The 22,500-nt window shown below is 43.6% G+C and overlaps 1 protein-coding gene across 1 annotated transcript in view; it reads left to right on the forward strand.

Moving 5' to 3' along the window:
- Positions 1 to 2,032: 2,032 nt before the first annotated feature.
- The window catches only part of LOC139399407 (anoctamin-10-like), a 29,758-nt gene continuing 9,290 nt past the window's right edge, over positions 2,033 to 22,500 (forward strand). Inside the window, exons 1-4 of the mRNA XM_071144814.1 lie at positions 2,033 to 2,212; positions 2,650 to 2,841; positions 3,065 to 3,193; positions 13,103 to 13,219. Coding sequence (XP_071000915.1) covers positions 2,075 to 2,212; positions 2,650 to 2,841; positions 3,065 to 3,193; positions 13,103 to 13,219 — 576 coding nt within the window. The 5' untranslated portion in view covers positions 2,033 to 2,074. The remainder of the gene's footprint in view (positions 2,213 to 2,649; positions 2,842 to 3,064; positions 3,194 to 13,102; positions 13,220 to 22,500) is intronic.

A 22,500-nucleotide genomic window follows, 5' to 3' on the forward strand; every position in this document is an offset into this window, starting at 1 on the left:
CTGCTACTCATACTGCCGCTGCTACTCATACTGCCGCTGCTCCTCATACTGCCGCTGCTCCTCATACTGCCGCTGCTCCTCATACTGCCGCTGCTCCTCATACTGCCGCTGCTCCTCATACTGCCGCTGCTCCTCATACTGCCGCTGCTCCTCATACTGCCGCTGCTCCTCATACTGCTGCTGCTCCTCATGCTGCTGCTGCTGCTCCTCATACTGCTGCTGCTACTCATGCTGCTGCTGCTACTACTCATACTACTACTGCTGCTACTCATACTACTGCTGCTCCTCATACTACTGCGGCTACTCATACTGCTGCTGCTACCAATGCTGCTGCTACATCTACTGCAGCTGCTACTCATACTGCTGCTGCTCCTCATACTGCTGCTGCTCCTCATACTGCTGCTGCTACTCATGCTGCTGCTGCTACTACAGCTGCTGCTGCTGCTACTACTCATACTACTACTGCTGCTACTCATACTACTGCTGCTCCTCATACTACTGCTGCTACTCATACTGCTGCTGCTACCAATGCTGCTGCTACATCTACTGCTTCTGCTACTACATCTACTACTAATGCTGCTGCTACTACTGCTGCTACTACAGATACTACTACTGCTGCTACTCATACTACTGCTACTACAGATACTACTACTGCTGCTACTACAGATACTACTACTGCTGCTATTAATACTGCTGCTGAAACTACTGCTACTACTCATCCTACTGCTGCTACTCATACTACTGCTCCTACTACTGCACCTACTGCTGCTACTCATACTACTGCTGCTACAGCTGCCACTCATACTACAGCTGCCACTCATACTACTGCTACTACTGCTGCTACTCATACTTCTGCTACTACTCATACTACTGCTGCTACTCATACTACTGCTGCTACTATTGCTGCTACTCATACTACTGCTACTACTACTACTACTACTGTTACTACTGCTGCCACTCATACTACAGCTGCCACTCATACTACAGCTGCCACTCATACTGCTGCTGCTACTCATACTGCTGCTGCTACTCATACTACTGCTACTACTATTGTTACTACTGCTACTACTCATACTACTGCTGCTACTATTGTTACTACTGCTACTACTACTATTACTACTACTACTACTATTACTACTGCTACTACTCATACTACTGCTACTACTACTGTTACTACTGCTACTACTCATACTACTGCTACTACTACTGTTACTACTGCTACTACTCATACTACTGCTACTACTACTGTTACTACTGCTACTACTCATACTACTGCTACTACTACTGTTACTACTGCTACTACTCATACTACTGCTGCTACTATTGCTGCTACTCATACTACTGCTACTACTGCTACTACTACTGTTACTACTGCCACTACTCATACTACTACTGCTACTACTACTACTACTACTACTGTTACTACTGCTGCCACTCATACTACAGCTGCCACTCATACTACAGCTGCCACTCATACTACAGCTGCCACTCATACTGCTGCTGCTACTCATACTGCTGCTGCTACTCATACTGCTGCTGCTACTCATACTACTGCTACTACTATTGTTACTACTGCTACTACTCATACTACTGCTGCTACTATTGTTACTACTGCTACTACTACTATTACTACTGCTACTACTACTGTTACTACTGCTGCTACTCATACTACTGCTACTACTATTGTTACTACTGCTACTACTCATACTACTGCTGCTACTATTGTTACTACTGCTACTACTACTATTACTACTACTACTATTACTACTGCTACTACTCATACTACTGCTACTATTACTGTTACTACTGCTACTACTCATACTACTGCTACTACTACTGTTACTACTGCTACTACTCATACTACTGCTACTACTACTGTTACTACTGCTACTACTCATACTACTGCTACTACTACTGTTACTACTGCTACTACTCATACTACTGCTACTACTACTGTTACTACTGCTACTACTCATACTACTGCTGCTACTACTATCTACTATCAATATCCTCTTTTATTTCCTTTCAGAGTCTGGCCACGCTGCTGATAACGTCTCAGATCCTGAACCAGATCATGGAGGCCTTCCTGCCCTACTGGCTCCAGAGGAGGAGGAACAAGAAGGCCCATAAGAGGATGATAAAAACCATGGAAGACAAGGAGCTGCCCCTCTCTGAGCAGGTCAAGCTGGAGGCAGACATGAGCACCTACCTGGTGAGTTGCTGGACTCAAGTTACGGGGGAATGAATGTGTAACTAGGAAGGTTGTGATGAATGTGAATGATACCTTCATGTGCGTTGCAGTATCTTTACAATACATTTGAGTCATTTAGCAGACGCTCTCATCCAGAGCGACTTACAGGAGCAATTAGGGTTCATTCCTTGCTCAAGGGCACATCGACAGATTTTTCACCTAGTCGGATTGGGGATTCGAACCAGCAACCTTTCGGTTTCTGGCCCAACGCTCTTAACCACTGTCTTGATTGGTTATGCTGTTATGCTTGCCTTATACACAGAATACCCCCATCAAGTGAAATGTTACTGCAGTGTTTAGACAAAGACATAGATGAAGAGTCCAGTGGCTGAAGTGGGTATTGTAATGCTCTCGTCTAACCTCATGAATCTGTATAAACTCTGTTGTGTTCTATTAAGGGAACATTTGATGACTACCTGGAGCTGTTCCTGCTGTTTGGCTATGTCAGTCTGTTCTCCTGTGTCTACCCTCTGGCCGCGGTGCTGGTGGTGCTCAACAACGTCACAGAGGTCTACTCGGATGCCTTCAAGATGTGCAAGGTGTTCAAAAGACCCTTCTCTGAGCCTGCAGCCAATATAGGGGTGTGGCAGGTAAGGCTGACCTAATAGCTCTTTCTACTCTGTTTAGTTCTCTATAGTACATTTAGTGTGGTTGGTTGGTTTGATGGACTTTATTTGATAATTAAAGGAGATAACGTTTTCAAGGATAAAAAGGTTCATGTCGAACTGTGATGATTGTTTTGAACTGTGGTGGATAGGAAGGAAAGGGAGACCAGTCAGAGGGGGAAAGTTCCTGTGTTTTCTTTTCTTCCAGCTTGCCTTTGAGGCCATGAGTGTGATCGCCGTGGTGACCAACTGTGCCTTGATTGGCATGTCCCCCCAAGTCAAGTCCTATTTCCCGGAGTCAGAGACACAGCTCATAATGTGGGTGGTGGGCTTCGAGGTACTGTACCATTTTCACACCTCTCACTCTTCACACACAATCTGACTAGACATGTATGCAATCATTTTTCCTACTCATTTTAAAATAGAATTCAACTTATTTCCAAGATTGTGTCTGTTTTGGTGCTTCTTGCGCCTAAATAGATTTGAAGCAGGCTGGCCAGCAGATGATGCCAGAGAGTCATAGAATGAGAGCTCCATCCTTGCTGCTTTGGTAGCGTGTGTAAAGATGATGATGACAGGGTGTTTATGTCCTGGCTGTAGTGTAGGTCTTGTCTCGTCTCCTCCACTGTGTCTTTGAGTGCAGCTGTAAGCAGGTAAGCGTACAGAGGGTAGGCCAATAGATAGGACCTGTGTTAGTGGGGGAGATATGTGTGGAAGATGCACTGTTAGATCTTCCAGACCCAGAATAACTCCAGTCAGTCCACGTTTGTTAGGATCACAATTGGAGGAGCTCGTTGTGCAACATCCTCCGCATGCACCTCCAGCCCTCGAGAGAAAATGCTTAAAATAACTAAGACAAAAAAGAGCAGAGGGGGAGCCTGAAGCAGAGGAGAGGTAGTTCATTAGAATAGAATACACTTATTTTATTAGTCCTTAGAGGCCATTCTAGTGTGTTTTATCTATATGCTAAACAACATTGTATTTTTATGGATTTGAAACGAGGTCATGGGTTAATGTTTGGTTGAAAATAGTTTTTGCATTTGTCTACAGAACAGCTGCAGAGCAAGTAAACCAGTTATCTTAATACTAACTGTGTATGACAATCCCTTTACTGCGGTTCAAACACTTCAGATTTGTGCATTTATTGATTTCCTGTCTTTGCACCAGCTAATACAGACCAGCAGCAATACAGACAGAATCATGGCCATCCAGATAGGCAGCAGTAAATACAACACACCTCCTCCTGCACATACTGTATGTCTCCAGCGCCCAGGGAGTTGCCCTGACCACCCTGTGAGAATGAAGAGCGTGTGTGGCCTGTATACTCTGTGCCTGGGCTCTGTGCTTGGCTGCTCAGGCCTTGATGCTGTGTGGTAATATAATGCCGTGACCTCTAACCTCAGTAGCTCAGGCTGAAGTTGGCACAGAGGTGAGCTGCTACAGAGAGCAGGGTGGATCAGAGTTTATTTTCTTTCTATTTTCTCTCTCGCTCTGTCTCTGCAATCCACCTCACTCTGTAGAACATGTGATGTCACACAAATCTACAGCACGGGGGTTATCACACTGAATTACTGTTTGGTTGTCTGCGCATGAAAAAGAGAGAGGGATCGTGAGGGAGGGATAAAGAAAACAAGAGAGAAATAGGAGAGAGCACAAGGTTGCGAGAGAAGGAGAAATGAGGGTAGTAGCTGAGAGAGATGAACCTACCTCACTAGCTTATTGTACATCCAGGCACGTTTCACACTGCTGCCAAGCAGCACATTTCCTGTAGATCTGTGGGTTGGCGTCTCCCTGCCAGATGATTCAGTCCATTACAGACTGGAGCAGCAGAACCAGCCCTGCTATTCAGCATGCAGGGACAGGGTACACACACACTGATCCTTTTCTGGATGCATTGTTTGTTTATGTATTCATTGAACGTTGTCAATACTTAATCACCGCAAAATATCTGCCAGAAACGATTTGAGAAATATTCATGAATCACTGATCCACATGATACACTGTGGCAGAGGCTATAAATATCTAGATTCTATTCTATGAATATCTAGATTATATTCTATGAATATCTAGATTATATTCTATGAATATCTAGATTCTATTCTATGAGTAGTGCTACAGAGGCAGTCAATGTTGCGCACATATAGCCTGCATCCCAAATGGCACCCTATTCCATATTCTCCCCTATGGGACATGGTAAAATGTAGTGCACTATAGGGAAATAGTGTACCATTTAGAATGCTGACATAATAACCAAGCCAGTTACAGGAAGCAGAGCAGGATAAGGCTATTAGGGCCTCTAGTGCCTTCTGTCAGGGATGTCAGTCCTGCTCTAAGATACAGAGAACAGGTCTTTCTGAGTCCATCCAGCTCTACGACACAGAGTGATATGTTGCTGCTGTACAATACCTCATTTCACCTTTGAGGTGCAGACAGTACTATAGTGCAGTGACTTTTGTTGTGGGACCAGACCACCATATCATATAGGAGGTGAGTGTGGAAAATACTGACGCCCCCCCCCCCCCCCCATTTAAAAAACATCTGTAGCATCAAATGAAAAAAATGTATCTTGTGGAATTTGATTTCTTCACAACCATATAATGGCGCATTGATAGATCACATGTATGGAAGTTAGCCTATCTTGCATAAGTTTGTGTTTTAAAGGCCATGGACTCAGTCTAGTCAATGCAAAATGTTACGAGGGCCTTTCGGCTCTGTCTCTCTCGCTCTCCTGGCTAGCTGTTATTCCTCTGTCCTGTCTGTGATTGGCTGGGACAGGGCTCATTGTTAAGCAGGTGATACCTGGGTAATTACTGTACAGCATGGCATACTTCACAGAGCAGTAACCAGGCAACAGGGTAGCCGAGCCACGGACACAGAGACGGTCGGAAGGAGGGGAGAGAGAAGAGAAGGCTAAGGATCAGGAGTAATTTAAACACTTGATGATGCCTTGGCAGTCAGGGCATCCAGGCCAGGCATTCTCTCCAACCTCTGTCTCTGATGCACTGATCCCAGTATAAGCGGTCACTAGACATTGGATTGATGGAACATTCCTAGATGTAATGATTAGCCTACATGCAAAGATTATTATTATTACACCAAGTTTGCACACACTAAAATGCTGTTGTCATTGTCAAGTTGAATGTGTTTGTACATTTGCACAGATTATGTAATAGAGTTATAGTTCATGTTAACTTAACCTTTCATGCATTATCCATTGACCAAAGCACAGACTGACTATACTTATTAAAAATTAGATGGAATAAACATTCAACGGAAAAAGGAGAAATCGGGATGAAAAATTTATATTTTACCTTCCATCCTATTCCCAGATATAGCCTATACTATTTATGCTAGTAAAACACATCAGTAGTCTTTGTTGTCACTTTCTCCATGAGGGTTAAAAAGGCAGGGAGTCAGAGAGCCAACCCCATTTTACGGTGTTTTTCAGATAATCAGATTAGAATCCAGCAGCAGGTTTGCCATGCCCCAGACCCTGGGCACTGACAGTTGGCATTCCCTGTACCAACCAATCTAATCCCTATATACAGTAGCTAGTGCACTAGGTTTGGCAAGGGCCCATAGTGCTCTGGTCAAAAAGTAGTGCACTATGTAGGGAATAGGGTGACATTTGGGATGTGTCCTGTGTACCAACTTAATCCCTGAACACTGCATCTAGTGTGGCTTTTACTTTGCTGTTTGATTTAAATATGTAAATGTATTTATCGCTATCAAACAGTGACACATTTTTAGAAAATGTTACCTAAGCTCTCTCTCTGTGTGTGTGTCAGGGTTTCCGTTGTGAAAATGTGGTGCCAGACATTTGACCTATAGCATTTTCATTTAATTAACAGACATTTGAGGAATGTACTGGTCCAATATGATTAGGGTGTCTGCCCACAGTGCTCAGAATGACAGAAATCACATTTTAGATGATGATAATTCATTTTAACAGAACATGCAGGTGGAGGATGCAATGACGTGCGTCCTTACCACTTTGAATACGTTAGAATAACTGTCCACATTATCTTTTTCTCAGCCAACAAGATGACTGACCAACAGCAAAATCACTAGTATATGCATAGGTGGGACGTGAGTTTCAAGTTCTTAAATAATAAGCTGAGCTCCTCAGTCATGTTTTCTTCGCCTCTATTTGTCAACGAAGTCTGTTTGTTTTTTTAACATCCATTGTGAAAGATAGTTCCTCAGAATTTGAAAAATCTTTCCAACACTCCCGGCCTCGATAATCACCAAGCGTTGGTGTGAAAAAGAGAAATATCATGATCTGATGATCCCATATAGCTAGTGGAAACGTCATTAAAAACACCGCTGTCTGTCCGGAGTTCACTGGCACAGAAACTTCAAGGGGCTGGAATAGGCTAGTTGATACAGTGTTGCAAGTTCCCTATCAACAGCTTTTGGCCAGACCCAGTTGATGATTTGATACAATGTTGCACTTCACTAGCAATAGCCTAAGTCAAGACAGACAGAAAGAGAGGCAGACAGGCGGAGTAGAGATTCATGTGATTGAAAGAACCAACATTTTAATCAGGATATTTTCTACTGTTTTAATTTGTCAGCTTTAGGCACTAGTAATATCTACAGTTTTCGGTTTGGCTATTTGTTTCAAGTGTATTTTCTGGCCGAAATCCCCCACCCCCCCTTTCTAATTTCCTTAATTTTGTGGCTATAGTCAAATACTTTCTGTGGCTCACAACAGTCAAATACCTTCTACAGAACAAACAGGATAGGCAACCAAAATTAATAATTCATGTGTGTTATATTACAGACAAGGGAGTAAAATGTAGTCAAGCAATAAACATTTCAGAACAACTACTAGTCGAATAAGACATGGGAGAGATGACGAATTTTGGCAAAGAGATTTATTTATAGACTAATACTCTTGAAACAAATAGCCAAACCGAAAACTGCAGACATTACTCAACTAAAAGACAGATTTGAGTATTTTCATTGTCGTCTCTTTACAGCAATAGCCATTTGCTTTCCAAACTATGTTTCCCCACAATTTAATTTATAATTATTGCGATACGGCTTGCTGGTCTTCTACTTTTCCTTGACAGTTGTACCTCCAACAATCATCTATTTGATATTTGCAACGTGCACAGCCTAAATTGCGCGAGCTGTCTTTCCTTCCGACTTGTAGTCAATGAGATTTAAAACAACTAGACTAGGGGAAGCTAATGGTCCTCTGTGGCTAAATCATGATTTAGTTGCCTATTTTGAATGATTTTATTTCTGTATTGTAGGCTAATTAGGCAATATCATTTTGGCAATTTATTTCAATTTACTTAGGGTAAGCTTAGCTTCCCCTAGCATTATGGGCTCGCCACGTATGTCAATCTACTATCCCCCATAGTAAAAAGAATTGACCTATTCTATTGGTCAGCTTGTCGAGAAACAAAATAGCCCAAACAGACCCTGGGACAGTTTTGGGACAATAGAAAAAAAATGTTAAAAAGCAATGAATCTTATGCAACAGACCAGAACATTTGGCTGAAAAATGTAAAATTGGCCTTTCCAATTTTATTTGTTGGCTTTTCAAAAAATGTTATCCCGAAAGCCGGCTATTACCTGCTAACGTGTGTGTGTGTGTGTGTGTGTGTGTGTGTGTGTGTGTGTGTGTGTGTGTGTGTGTGTGTGTGTGTGTGTGTGTGTGTGTGTGTGTGTGTGTGTGTGTGTGTGTGTGTGTGTGTGTGTGTGTGTGTGTGTGTGTGTGTGTGTGTGTGGACAGAAACAGAACATCCAGTGACAACTCTAACAGAGGTTTGTCCTGTAATTCACAACCCAGGATGAAATACTAATGACCTGTCTGGGGGATGCATAGAGGATGTCTGGGAGAGGAGAGGACGGTCAGTCAGTCACTCGGTTTGCTCTGTCTGTCCTGGTGATTTATCTCAAATAAAGGTTGACACAGAGGAGAGAGGAAGGGGAGTTGTGATGTATGGTGGAGTAGTAAGTACCTCTGTCTGGACACAGAAGCTGGGCTGGCACACCGCTACTGCAGAGGTGAAGTGAAGATGTCCGTTTAGCCTGCTGACGATCAAGGATGCAGGTGTAGACGACTTCTTAAGATGGGACATAATGGGAGTGTATGCAGCCCAACTCTACTGCAGACTGTGTATGGTCTTATTAACAACTCTTACTGTGTCATTGGTGTAACAGCCAGAATAGTAGGAGGGTGTCACAGATCCATAACACTAGTGTGCTGACGATATCTGAATTGTGCCTCTGAAATCGTGCCGCAAAACCCCATATGGTTGGTATTTCACAACATGAGTGACAATGAACGGGGGCATATATCTACTGTAGGTATGGGAAGTGGGAGAGGGGCTATTCTTTTCATGGGGATGAACTGAAATTGAACTCGCACTGTAAATAAAGTGGGCTGCAGTGTTAAGGGCCGTCCACACCTAGGACATTAACTAGAATGATAATTTTAGATTTGTATCTTGATAGTTTTTGTTGTAGTCATCGTCATAGGTGTGGGCGGCCCTTAAAGATGGTTATTAGGACGTGTTTAGTACTATGACAGAGTCAAGAGATGTCAGAATGTATAGGGAGGTAACCAAAAGGTTGCTGGTTCGAATCCCCTAGCCAACTAGGTGAAAAATCTGTCGGTGCCCTTGAGCAAGGCACTTAACCTTAATTGCTCCCGTAAGTCGCTCTGGATAAGAGCATCTGCTAAAATGACAACAACAAAATAGACCGTTCCTTAGCCGTCCCTTCTTGTCTTGGTCCTTTATAATGCTAAAATATGATAACACTGCCTTGTATAATGCAGCTGGCTTTATTTGTTTGGCTCCTAACAACGCTGTCTATCTTTCTCCCTCACGGTTTGCTTTGCCAAAGGGAAATCGGCTATTATCCTCTGAAGCCACTGTGATGTAGTCTGTGGTGTGTGTTGTTGAAGTCCAGAACCCTTTGTACCCAGTAACTGAATGTCTGATTCTGTCACCATGGTTGTGGTCTCCTTTTCTGTTCTGTAGAGCACGATCAGTCTAGTGCTAGCTCTAGTCATATCTGTGCATTGACTCAGATACTGTGCCCTGAATCCCACCATATTCCCTATTTAGTGCACTACTTTTGACCAGGGCCCATAGGTCACAGGTCAAAAGTAGTACACTATATATGGAATAGGGTGCCATTTGGGACTGAACCTGTGTATTAATGTAGTGTGCATCAGCTCTGTGTGAAGCTGTGCCCCCCTGCTGACTGGCAACTCTATTTACAGCCCTTTGTAGTCCTGTTCAATGCTATTCTTCTACTATATATGACTCCAGTCTAGTCTTATTGAAGCTACCTGCCTGCTGTACTGAATAATCTCTGCAGGCCTGGAGACCTCTCCACAACCCTCCCTGTCTCCTCTGCCCATCAATGCCTTGGGTGCAATCCCAAATAGCACCATGTTCCCTATATAGAGCATTACTTTTGACCAGGGCCCAGAGGAACAGGTCTCACACCGACCTCGGGGTACATCGAGGAACAGTAGAGGAAACAGTACCTGCCTCGAGAGATCAATAAACGGAAATTGGATCGAGCTGAAGTAACTTGGTATGAATCATCTTGATGTAATCATTCATTCTCATGTGGGAGACGTGCCACCTCTTTCTGCATTAGTCTCATATCCTTATAGAACACACAGTCTGCTGCCAGACTCTGGCCTGTCACATTGTGTGACTGCACGGTGCTCCATGAGGCTCATTGTCACTGCAGTTGGCTGTCCCAAGGGTTACTGCAGAACCATGCATGTCTCCGCAACATGTCGAAGTGTTTATGGCAAGCCACCAATGGCCGCCTTTCAGACGAGATCTATTCACAAACCCCCGACGTGAAAAGTTAGATTAAGAAATTCTGTTCGTGCCGCTTCACAGAATAAATTGTAAAAAATGACTCCCGATCAGTTGGAATCAAGGTGGATTGAAATGCTAATTTGCTAAATGAACAAGGCAGTGCAGTTCTGGCCCCAGCTACATGGGGTGAATACTGAGCAGAGGGGATTGTGGTACAAAAGGCCACAGATTGCCATGCTAGCACTTACAGGTACTGTCTCAATTCACACTTCTGCACTGTTTAGAGCATCATAGAGAAGTAGTTTGATATTGAGTCAGGGCCTCAAGATGAAATGTACCCCTTTCAACTAACATTTGCATTTGTTAGTGTTCTTTGGTTTTCCAACGTGTGCCAAGCCAACCCTATCTCTCTAAATGCCCATAAACTCCTATTGTCAAGTACCAATCAGCTAAAAGGCTGTGGTGTTTTTAATGTTGCATTTCAATCAGTGTAACAACCTCAGTCAGCGTTGAGGCCAGACAGACTGGACTCCCTTCGCCCTTTTACATTCGCTCTACTGTAAATTCTACTACTTAGCTCACATTTTCTGCATCCCAAATGGCCCCCTTTTCCTTACATTGTGCACTACCCCTGAGAGGCCCTGGTCAGAAGTAGTGTGCTATAAAGGTATTATGTTGCCAATTGGGATACACAATTGTCTGTAATAAAGTAGTGTACGGCTGAAGGACTGAGAGAGAGGGAGCGCCACACACACCTCCCCATCCTTCTAGCCCAAACCACCTATCTGAAGAACACTTTTCATAGGAGAAAACAGCCTGTAATAACAGTGTTAGGAAGTTTTCAGTCGACAACATCTGTCAGGCCTAACATGTATGAAGCCTTTTACTGCGATGAAAGCGGTGGCTGAATCCGATGGAATTTTGGCTGGCACATACTGATGAGGTACAGCGTGTTGTGGCAGCTGGCAATTCTCCAGCAATGACAGACCTGCTTTGCATAGCGGTGTGTTGGCATCGATTCAGAGTAATAAAGCTGCTTTCTGGTCATGCAGTTCGAAGTACACTTCTCTCGGCCGTAAAAAATGTATTGAGAAAAAAATTATGTATGTGTTGGATATTGGTCAGGTTGCTACCTCTCTCTCTCACACCTTATCTTACCTCACCTCACCTCAGAGGGGCTGTGAAGATAACAGGTGTGCTCTTTGCCATAAGAGTCGTCCTCCTCACCCCACTTCCCCTTTGTCTGCTGTTCATCTGTCTCCTCCAATCACCTCAGAGGGAGGAGGGTGGGCCAGTGTTGTACTGGGGGGCCTCTTTCTGTATTCACAGCACTCTCTTCTCTCTTCCTTTTGAGAGATTGGGATTGTATTTTCAGCAAAGCCCTCTTGCCTGTCTTTACCATTACAGTTTAATATTGAGCTCCAGTGAACTGCTTAGGGGCTGATTTAAAGAGTTAGGGTCCAGAAGGGTCTTCAGCTTCTTAACTCTCACACAGAATAATCAGCAGGGTCTTACTGCATGTTTGTCAGCCTGTAGTCTCCTGTTTTGCTTACAGTATTTCAAGACATTCGTTGATTATGTGGTCTTTAGTTAAGAGGCGTGATCTCTTAAAGGGTAACCCTTTCAGCATTATATCTGGTAAAATAACGGATAAATAAAAAATAAAAATCATTATTCTATGGTTTGGCGTGTTTATCGTTGTACGGGTTCGTTCGTACTTTTACCTGACGCAGGTTTCACGTGAAAACACGAGACAATGGATTGGCTCATACATGATCAGCAGGTTTCACGTGAAAACACGAGACAATGGATTGGCTCATACATTGACCTGATCTGCAGGTTTCATGTGACAACAGGACTGTTTTCAGACTGTGTGGGTCAGGTCAGCTGCTTGTTGTTAGCCTCGCTCTGAGAAGGAATGGAGCTAGTTCTGAAAGAACAGGGAATGTTCTGGTTAACTTGACTGACGTTGTTGTCCCATTGGGGAAATGTTGTTGCAGTATCATGTACATGTTTAAATTACAGTAGACTACAAATTACAATACAAAATTCACAAGTTTCATCCAGCATATACAGATGAAAGAAGACCAGCTAGATAGGAACATTAACCAGCTGTTTAGAGGGATATCACACCTGGCACCAATGATTGTCTAGTTTTGTAATGTCAATGATTGGACACCGGTCGGTGATGGTGTTTGTTTGTCTCAGAGCAGTTTAGATTGTGTTGTGATGTTTCACGTTGCATCTGTTCAATCAGTTTAAAACTATTAATGATATCAACTATATCAACTATATATGTTTCTGAATTCTAGGATAATAGAGAAATATAGTTTCTCAGTACAATATAACATCATCATACATGTCTACTTTTCCTGTTACATGTCCTAAAGTCTCCCCATACTTCCCTGTTGTTCCTCTGTCTGCTGTTGTGGTTGCAGCACTTCCTCTTGGCCTCCAAGTTCATCCTGACCTTTGTGATCCCAGACGTCCCCAAACACATCCAGATCAAACTGTCACGTCTGGAGTTTGAGTCCCTGGAGGCTCTGAAGAAAAGGGTAAGTTTGACTGACTGACTGAACCCCTCAACTGTATGGTGTGTTGAATAACACTAGCATGACATACAGAGTGGTTTGACCTAACTTGAGTCTAAGGTGAAAAAAAGCAGGTACCATCACTCAACCTTAAACTCAACTTTTTTGGGGGTGTGTATAAACCAAACAACTATGAAGTTCCCAAAAATAACATGAAGGGACTTCAAGGTGAATAACATGTATAAAGTAACCCTAGATGAAGGAAAGCCACAGACTTCTGGGTGGATAAGCTGGGTATATGAGGTGTACGGCTGACGTGACTCTCTCTGAGACACCCATCAGGTTTATCATCTAGGTCTGATGGTTTAATGATCCATGTAGAAGGTTGTTCACGCTGCAGCTAACTAACAAACTGTGTGTGCGTGTGCAATATTGTAATGTGTTAATGAGGCTCTGCTATTTTGGCAGATGTTTATCACCTTGCATGTAGCTCAGAAGCAGGTCACACACACTCACACAGAGGACACCATCATCTGATTTTCCAGCACCAGAAAGAACCTGTCTATAAACGGCTTACATACCGTGTATAATTAAGGACAAAACAACAGATTATTTTGCAGAATAATGCAGACCCATATTTCTCTCCATAACAGAATAATGCAGACCCATCTCTCTCCATAACAGAATAATGCAGACCCATCTCTCTCCATAACAGAATGATGCAGACCCATCTCTCTCCATAACAGAATAATGCAGACCCATATTTCTCTCCATAACAGAATGATGCAGACCCATATCTCTCTCCATAACAGAATAATGCAGACCCATATTTCTCTCCATAACAGAATGATGCAGACCCATATTTCTCTCCATAACACCATAATGCAGACCCATATTTCTCTCCATAACAGAATAATGCAGACCCATATTTCTCTCCATAACACCATAATGCAGACCCATATTTCTCTCCATAACACCATAATGCAGACCCATATTTCTCTCCATAACAGAATGATGCAGACCCATATTTCTCTCCATAACAGAATAATGCAGACCCATATTTCTCTCCATAACACCATAATGCAGACCCATATTTCTCTCCATAACAGAATAATGCAGACCCATATTTCTCTCCATAACAGAATAATGCAGACCCATATTTCTCTCCATAACAGAATAATGCAGACCCATATTTCTCTCCATAACAGAATAATGCAGACCCATATTTCTCTCCATAACAGAATAATGCAGACCCATATTTCTCTCCATAACAGAATAATGCAGACCCATATTTCTCTCCATAACAGAATAATGCAGACCCATATTTCTCTCCATAACAGAATAATGCAGACCCATATTTCTCTCCATAACAGAATAATGCAGACCCATATTTCTCTCCATAACAGAATAATGCAGACCCATATTTCTCTCCATAACAGAATAATGCAGACCCATATTTCTCTCCATAACAGAATAATGCAGACCCATATTTCTCTCCATAACAGAATAATGCAGACCCATATCTCTCTCCATAACAGAATAATGCAGACCCATCTCTCTCCATAACAGAATAATGCAGACCCATATCTCTCTCCATAACACCATAATGCAGACCCATCTCTCTCCATAACACCATAATGCAGACCCATCTCTCTCCATAACAGAATAATGCAGACCCATATCTCTCTCCATAACACCATAATGCAGACCCATCTCTCTCTCCATAACACCATAATGCAGACCCATCTCTCTCCATAACAGAATAATGCAGACCCATATCTCTCTCCATAACACCATAATGCAGACCCATCTCTCTCCATAACAGAATAATGCAGACCCATCTCTCTCTCCACAATACATTAATGCAGACCCATATCTCTCTCCATAACACCATAATGCAGACCCATCTCTCTCCATAACAGAATAATGCAGACCCATATCTCTCTCCATAATACATTAAGGCATACCCATATTTCTCTCCATAACAGAATAATGCAGACCCATATTTCTCTCCATAACAGAATAATGCAGACCCATATTTCTCTCCATAACACCATAATGCAGACCCATCTCTCTCCATAACAGAATAACGCAGACCCATATTTCTCTCCATAACAGAATAACGCAGACCCATATCTCTCTCCATAACACCATAATGCAGACCCATCTCTCTCCATAACAGAATAACGCAGACCCATATTTCTCTCCATAACACCATAATGCAGACCCATCTCTCTCTCCATAATAGAATGCAGACCCATATTTCTCTCCATAACACCATAATGCAGACCCATATCTCTCTCAATAACAGAATAATGCAGACCCATATCTCTCTCCATAACAGAATAATGCAGACCCATATCTCTCCATAACACCATAATACAGACCCATATCTCTCTCCATAACAGCTTCATGTAATGTATTCAGTCCCTCAATACATGTCCCAGAGCACTTCGGTAAAGATAAATGACAGGAGTTAGGTTAATGGTATTGATATGAGTATGCTGTTGAGCAGTAGCTTGCCTCAGCTTGGCACTGCAGTCATTTACTGGATTAAGGCTGAGTGCTTCAGCAATAAACTAGCATGTTTTAGCTAGCTATCATTTCTCTCAGCACTGCAGAAAGAAGGGCGGGCCATGAAATACATCACATTGATTGGTGGTATTTCTGATGCTTCTTGTTCTTGTCCAGCTGAATGTTGAATTTAAGCAGATTGGTTGATTTCTTGGTTTGTTTGTGCAGAGCCAGGCCCATGGGCGGTAAGTTGCTTTGGGTCGTCTGACTGAACTCTGCTATGCAGGTTGTGAGTTTGTCTGGTTCTGGTTTGAATTGAAAGCTTCTCCTTTAATACCTAATGCCTGATATTAATCCTGTGAATAGAGATGAGCTACTTAATAATGTCTACGTGTCTTGCCCAAGTTGGTCTTGTGGTGAGGTTTGTGTATGGTATGTGTTGTGATGGTACTTGGTTACTGCCTTGTGTTTTCAAGCCAGTCCCAGGCACATGAGTAGTGCCCCTGCTACCATGGCTATTGAATGTCTTGCCGTTTGTCTTAATAACTCTTCCTCATAAGTCATTCATTTTAATCTCCCTCTAGCACTGTCCTTCTCCTCATCCCACCATCAAAACCCAATTCATATCATCTTGTGGCTGTCCATCTTGATTCCTAATCATTACAGATATTCTCAAGTTTGACTTGGCCTTTGCTTCATCAGGTTTAACATTCTTGATGAAATTAATTCACTCCACCTTTGGCCTTTTCTCTATATCACTAATGATCCCAGCCAGCCAGCCAGGCAGGCAGTGAGTCAGCAAGTCGGTCGGTCGGGCAGGCGGGCGGGCAGGCGGGTATTCGGCAGGGCGGGCATTCGGCCGGGCGGGCAGTCGGCCGGCCGGGCGGGCAGTCGGCCGGGCGGGCGGGCAGTCGGCAGGGCGGGCGGGCAGTCGGCCAGCCAGACAGGGCGGGCGGGCAGTCGGCAGGCCAGGGCAGGCATTGAGTCTTTGAGTGACAGGAGTTGATGGACCTTTCAGTCAACCCCAAGGTGTTGTATCATGTCAGGTAATCAGTCAGAACCACAGCCTTCCACTGGATATGTCATCATGCATCACCTTGTACTGCAATGTCTACTGATGACGGAAAGAAAGCCTTGATTCCACTGGAGTTTTATTAGGAGTAGAGCTGACAGAAAGAAAGCCTTGATTCCACTGGAGTTTTATTAGGAGTAGAGCTGACAGAAAGAAAGCCTTGATTCCACTGGAGTTTTATTAGGAGTAGAGCTGATGGAAAGAAAGCCTTGATTCCACTGGAGTTTTATTAGGAGTAGAGCTGACGGAAAGAAAGCCTTGATTCCACTGGAGTTTTATTAGGAGTAGAGCTAATGGAAAGAAAGCCTTGATTCCACTGGAGTTTTATTAGGAGTAGAGCTGACGGAAAGAAAGCCTTTATTCCACTGGAGTTTTATTAGGAGTAGAGCTGACGGAAAGAAAGCCTTGATTCCACTGGAGTTTTATTAGGAGTAGAGCTGATGGAAAGAAAGCCTTTATTCCACTGGAGTTTTATTAGGAGTAGAGCTGACAGAAAGAAAGCCTTGATTCCACTGGAGTTTTATTAGGAGTAGAGCTGACAGAAAGAAAGCCTTGATTCCACTGGAGTTTTATTAGGAGTAGAGCTGACAGAAAGAAAGCCTTGATTCCACTGGAGTTTTATTAGGAGTAGAGCTGACAGAAAGAAAGCCTTGATTCCACTGGAGTTTTATTAGGAGTAGAGCTGACGGAAAGAAAGCCTTGATTCCACTGGAGTTTTATTAGGAGTAGAGCTGATGGAAAGAAAGCCTTGATTCCACTGGAGTTTTATTAGGAGTAGAGCTGACAGAAAGAAAGCCTTTATTCCACTGGAGTTTTATTAGGAGTAGAGCTGACAGAAAGAAAGCCTTTATTCCACTGGAGTTTTATTAGGAGTAGAGCTGACAGAAAGAGAGCCTTGATTCCACTGGAGTTTTATTAGGAGTAGAGCTGATGGAAAGAAAGCCTTGATTCCACTGGAGTTTTATTAGGAGTAGAGCTGATGGAAAGAAAGCCTTTATTCCACTGGAGTTCTGTCCGGGGTCAGTTGTGAGAGGAGGACGGAGGGACGGCCATCTTCCTGTGTCTGTCTGCATCTGGCCTAGTCAATCCAACGTTTTCCACCGCTTCAGCAGGCAGAGGCGAATAAGCGGTCTTGCCAGCCAATGGGCTTTGTGGCCTGGGGAAAACCCTTTCCTTCCTCTGGCACAGGGGGAACTGATCAGAGCAGGTGCATGGGCTAAAATCCAGCATTTTCCACTGCTTCAGCAAGGGGAGGGAAGCCATAGAGATACATACATACATACTGTAAAACTAGCTAAGTGTATCTATCACTGAAGGGAGCAGCCAATGTCCTGGGGAAAATCCCTTCCTTCCTTTGGCACAGGAGGAATGTAGTCGTGATCAGAGCAGGTGCCTCACCGGTGGAAACCCCCTATCAACACCTTAGTCGCTGGCTGTCCACCAGCACTAGCCACCACTGCCAGAGGTGACTGTGACCCACTGGAGAGAAGGCCACAGAGACAGATACTGTACTATACAGAGTAGAGGTTGACCGATTTATGGTTGATACCAATTAATCAGCCGATTTAAAAAAATATATATATCTAAAAAACATTTTTTAAATCATGTGTGTGTGTGTATATATATGTGTGTGTATATGTGTGTGTGTGTGTATATATATATATATATATATACAGTGCCTTGCGAAAGTATTCGGCCCCCTTGAACTTTGCGACCTTTTGCCACATTTCAGGCTTCAAACATAAAGATATAAAACTGTATTTTTTTGTGAAGAATCAACAACAAGTGGGACACAATCATGAAGTGGAACGACATTTATTGGATATTTCAAACTTTTTTAACAAATCAAAAACTGAAAAATTGGGCGTGCAAAATTATATTATTAAAAGTTTATATGTATTCACCCCCTTGACATTTTTCCTATTTTGTTGCCTTACAAACCCCCAAATAATTTGTTTCTAGGTTGTATCATTTGATTTACACAACATGCCTACCACTTTGAATATGCAAAAATATGCTTAGGGTTATTGTCTTGCTGGAAGGTGAACCTCCGTCCCAGTCTCAAATCTCTAGATGACTGAAACCGGTTTCCCTCAAGAATTTCCCTGTATTTAGCGCCATTCCTTCAATTCTGACCAGTTTCCCAGTCCCTGCTGATGGAAAAACATCCCCACAGCATGATGTTGCCACCACCATGCTTTACTGTGGGGATGGTATTCTCGGGGTGATGAGAGGTGTTGGGTTTGCGCCAAACGTAGCGTTTTCCTTGATGGCCAAAAAGCTCAATTTTAGTCTCATCTGACCAGAGTACCTTCTTCCATATGTTTGGGGAGTCTCTCACATACCTTTTGGCTCCAAACGTATTTGCTTTTTTCTGGCCACTCTTCCTTAAAGCCCAGCTCTGTGGAGTGTATGGCTTAAAGTGGTCCTATGGACAGATACTCCGATCTCCGCTGTGGAGCTTTGCAGCTCTTTCAGGGTTCTTTGGTCTCTTTGTTGCCTCTCTTTATTTATTTAACCTTTATTTAACCAGGTAGGCCAGTAAAGAACAATTTCTCATTTACAACTGAGACCTGGCCAAGATAAAGCAAAGCAGTGCGACACAAACAACAACAGTTACACATAAACAAACGTACAGTCAACACAAAATAATAGAAAAATCGATGTACAGTGTGTGCAAATGTAGGGAGGTAGGCAATAAATAGGCCCTAGAGATGAAAATAATTACAATTTAGCATTAATACTGGAGTGATAGATGTGCAGATGATGATGTGCAAGTAGAGATACTGGGGTGCATAAGAGCAAGAGGGTAAGTAATAATATGGGGATGACGTAGTCGGGTGCTATTTACAGATTGCCTGTGTACAGGTACAGTGATCGGTAAGCTTCTCAGACAGCTGATGCTTAAAGTTAGAGGGAGATCTAAGACTCCAGCTTCAGAAAATTTTGCAATTAGTTCCAGTCATTGGCAGCAAGCAGAGAACTGGAAGGAAAGGCGGACAAAGAAAGTGTTGGCTTTGGGGGAGACCAGTGCAATATACCTGCTGGAGCACGTGCTACGGGTGGGTGTTGCTATGGCGACCAGCGAGTGAGGGCTTTACCTAGCAAAGACTTATAGATGACCTGGAGCCAGTGGGTTTGACGACGGATATGTAGTGAGGGCCACCCAACGAGAGCATTCGGGTTGCAGTGGTGGGTAGTGTATGGGGCTTTGGTGATAAAACAGATGGCACTGTGATAGACTACATTAAGTTTACTGAGTAGGGTGTTGGGAGCTATTATGTAAATTACATCGCCGAAGTCAAGGATTGGTAGGATAGTCAGTTTTATGAGGGTATGTTTAGCGGCATGATTGAAGGAGGCTTTGTTGCGAAATAGGAAGCTGATTCTAGATTTAATTTTGGATTGGAGATGCTTAATGTGAGTCTGGAAAGAGAGTTTGCAGTCTAACCAGACACCTAAGTATTTGAAGTTGTCCACATATTCTAGGTCAGAACCGTCCAGAGTAGTGATGCTACTTGGGCGGGAGGGTGTGGGCAGCAATCGTTTGAAGAGCATACACTTAGTTTTACTAGCATTTTTAAAAGCAGTTGGAGGCCACGGAAGGAGTGTTGTATGGTGTTGAAGCTCATTTGGGGGGTTGTTAGCACAGTGTCCAAAGAAGGGCCAGATGTATACAGAATGGTGTCATCTGTGTAGAGGTGGATCAGAGAATCACCAGCAGCAAGAGCGACATCATTGATATATACCTCGAAAAGAGTCGGCCTGAGAATTTAACCCTGTGGCACCCCCATAGAGACTGCCAGAGTCCGGACAACAGGCCTTCCGATTTGACACATTGAACTCTATCTGAGAAGTAGTTGCTGAACCAGGTGAGGCAGTCATTTGAGAAGCAAAGGCTATTGAGTCTGCCGATAAGAATGCGGTGATTGACAGAGTCGAAAGCCTTGGCCAGATCGATGAAGTAGGCTGCACAGTATTGTCTTTTATCGATGGTGGTTATATCGTTTAGGACCTTGAGCGTGGCTGATGTGCACCCCTGACCAGCTCGGAAACCAGATCGCAGAGTGGAGAAGGTACGGTGGGATTTGAAATGGTCGGTGATCTGTTTATTAACTTGGCTTTCGAAGATTTTAGAAAGGCAGGGCAGGATGGATATAGGTCTATAACAGTTTGGGTTGAGAGTGTCAACCCCCTTTTGAAGAGAGGGATGACCGCGGAAGCTTTCCAATCTTTGGGGATCTCAGACGACACGAGAGGTTGAATAGGTTAGTAATGGGGGTTGCAACAATTTTGGCGAATAATTTTTAGAAAGAGAGGGTCCAGATTTGTAGGGATCCAGATTTTTCAGTTCTTTCAGAACATTGGCTGTCTGGATTTGGGTGAAGGAGAAGCGGGGGGGTTTGGGCAAGTTGCTGCAGGGGGTGCTGAGATGTTGGCCAGGGTAGGGGTAGCCAGGTGGAAAGCATGGCCAGTTGTGGAAAAATGCTTATTGAAATTAGCGATTATTGTAGATTTATCGGTGGTGACAGTGTTTCCTATCCTCAGTGCAGTGGGCAGCTGGGAGGAGGTGCTCTTATTCTCCATGGACTTTAGTGTCACAAAACTTTTTGGAATTTGTGCTACAGCAAATTTCTGTATGAAAAAGCTAGCCTTCGCTTTCCTAACTGACTGAGTATATTGGTTCCCGACTTCCCTGAAAAGTTGCATATCGCGGGGGCTATTCGATGCTAATGCAGAATGCCACAGGATGTTTTTGTGCTGGTCAAGGGCAGTCAAGTCTGGGGTGAACCAAGTGTTATATCTGTTGTTCTACATTTTTTGAATGGGGCATGCTTATTTAAGATGGAGATGAAAGCACTTTAAGAACAACCAGGCATCCTCTACTGTCGGGATGAGGTCAATATCCTTCCAGGATACCCGGGCCAGGTCAATTAGAAAGGCCTGCTTGCTGAAGTGTTTTAAGGAGCATTTGACAGGGATGAGGGGTGGTCGTTTCACCACGAACCCAGTACGGACTCAGGCAATGAGGCAGTGATCTCTGAGATCCTGGTTGAAGACAGCAGAGGTGTATTTAGAGGGCAGGTTGGTCAGGATGATATCTAAAAGGGTGCCCATGGTTAAGGATTTAGGGTTGTACCTGGTAGGTTCCTTGATAATTTGATCGAGATTGAGGGCATCTAGCTTAGATTGTAAGACGGCCGGGGTGTTAAGCATGTCCCAGTTTAGGTCACCTAACAGTACGAACTCTGAAGATAGATGGGGGTGATCAATTCACATATGGTGTCCAGGGCACAACTGGGAGCTGAGGGGGGTCTATAACAAGCGGCAAAGGTGAGAGACTGGTTTCTGGAAAGGGGGATTTTTAAAAGTAGAAGCTCGAATTGTTTGGGCACAGACCTGGATAGTATGACGGAACTCTGCAGGCTATCTCTGCAGTAGATTGCAACTCCGCCCCCTTTGGCAGTTCTATCTTGTTGGAAAATGTTATAGTTGGGGATGGAAATTTCAGGATTTTTGGTGGCCTTCCTATGCCAGGATTCAGACACGGTTAGGACATCTGGGTTGGCGGAGTGTGCTAAAGCAGTGAATAAAACAAACTTAGGGAGGCGGCTTCTAATGTTAACATGCATGAAACCAATGCTTATATGGTTACAGAAGTCAACAAATGAGAGCACCTGGGGAATGGGAGTGATGCTGGGGGCTGCAGGGCCTGGGT

This window comes from Oncorhynchus clarkii, unplaced genomic scaffold (assembly GCF_045791955.1).
Source record: "Oncorhynchus clarkii lewisi isolate Uvic-CL-2024 unplaced genomic scaffold, UVic_Ocla_1.0 unplaced_contig_10968_pilon_pilon, whole genome shotgun sequence".
NCBI lineage: Eukaryota > Metazoa > Chordata > Actinopteri > Salmoniformes > Salmonidae > Oncorhynchus > Oncorhynchus clarkii.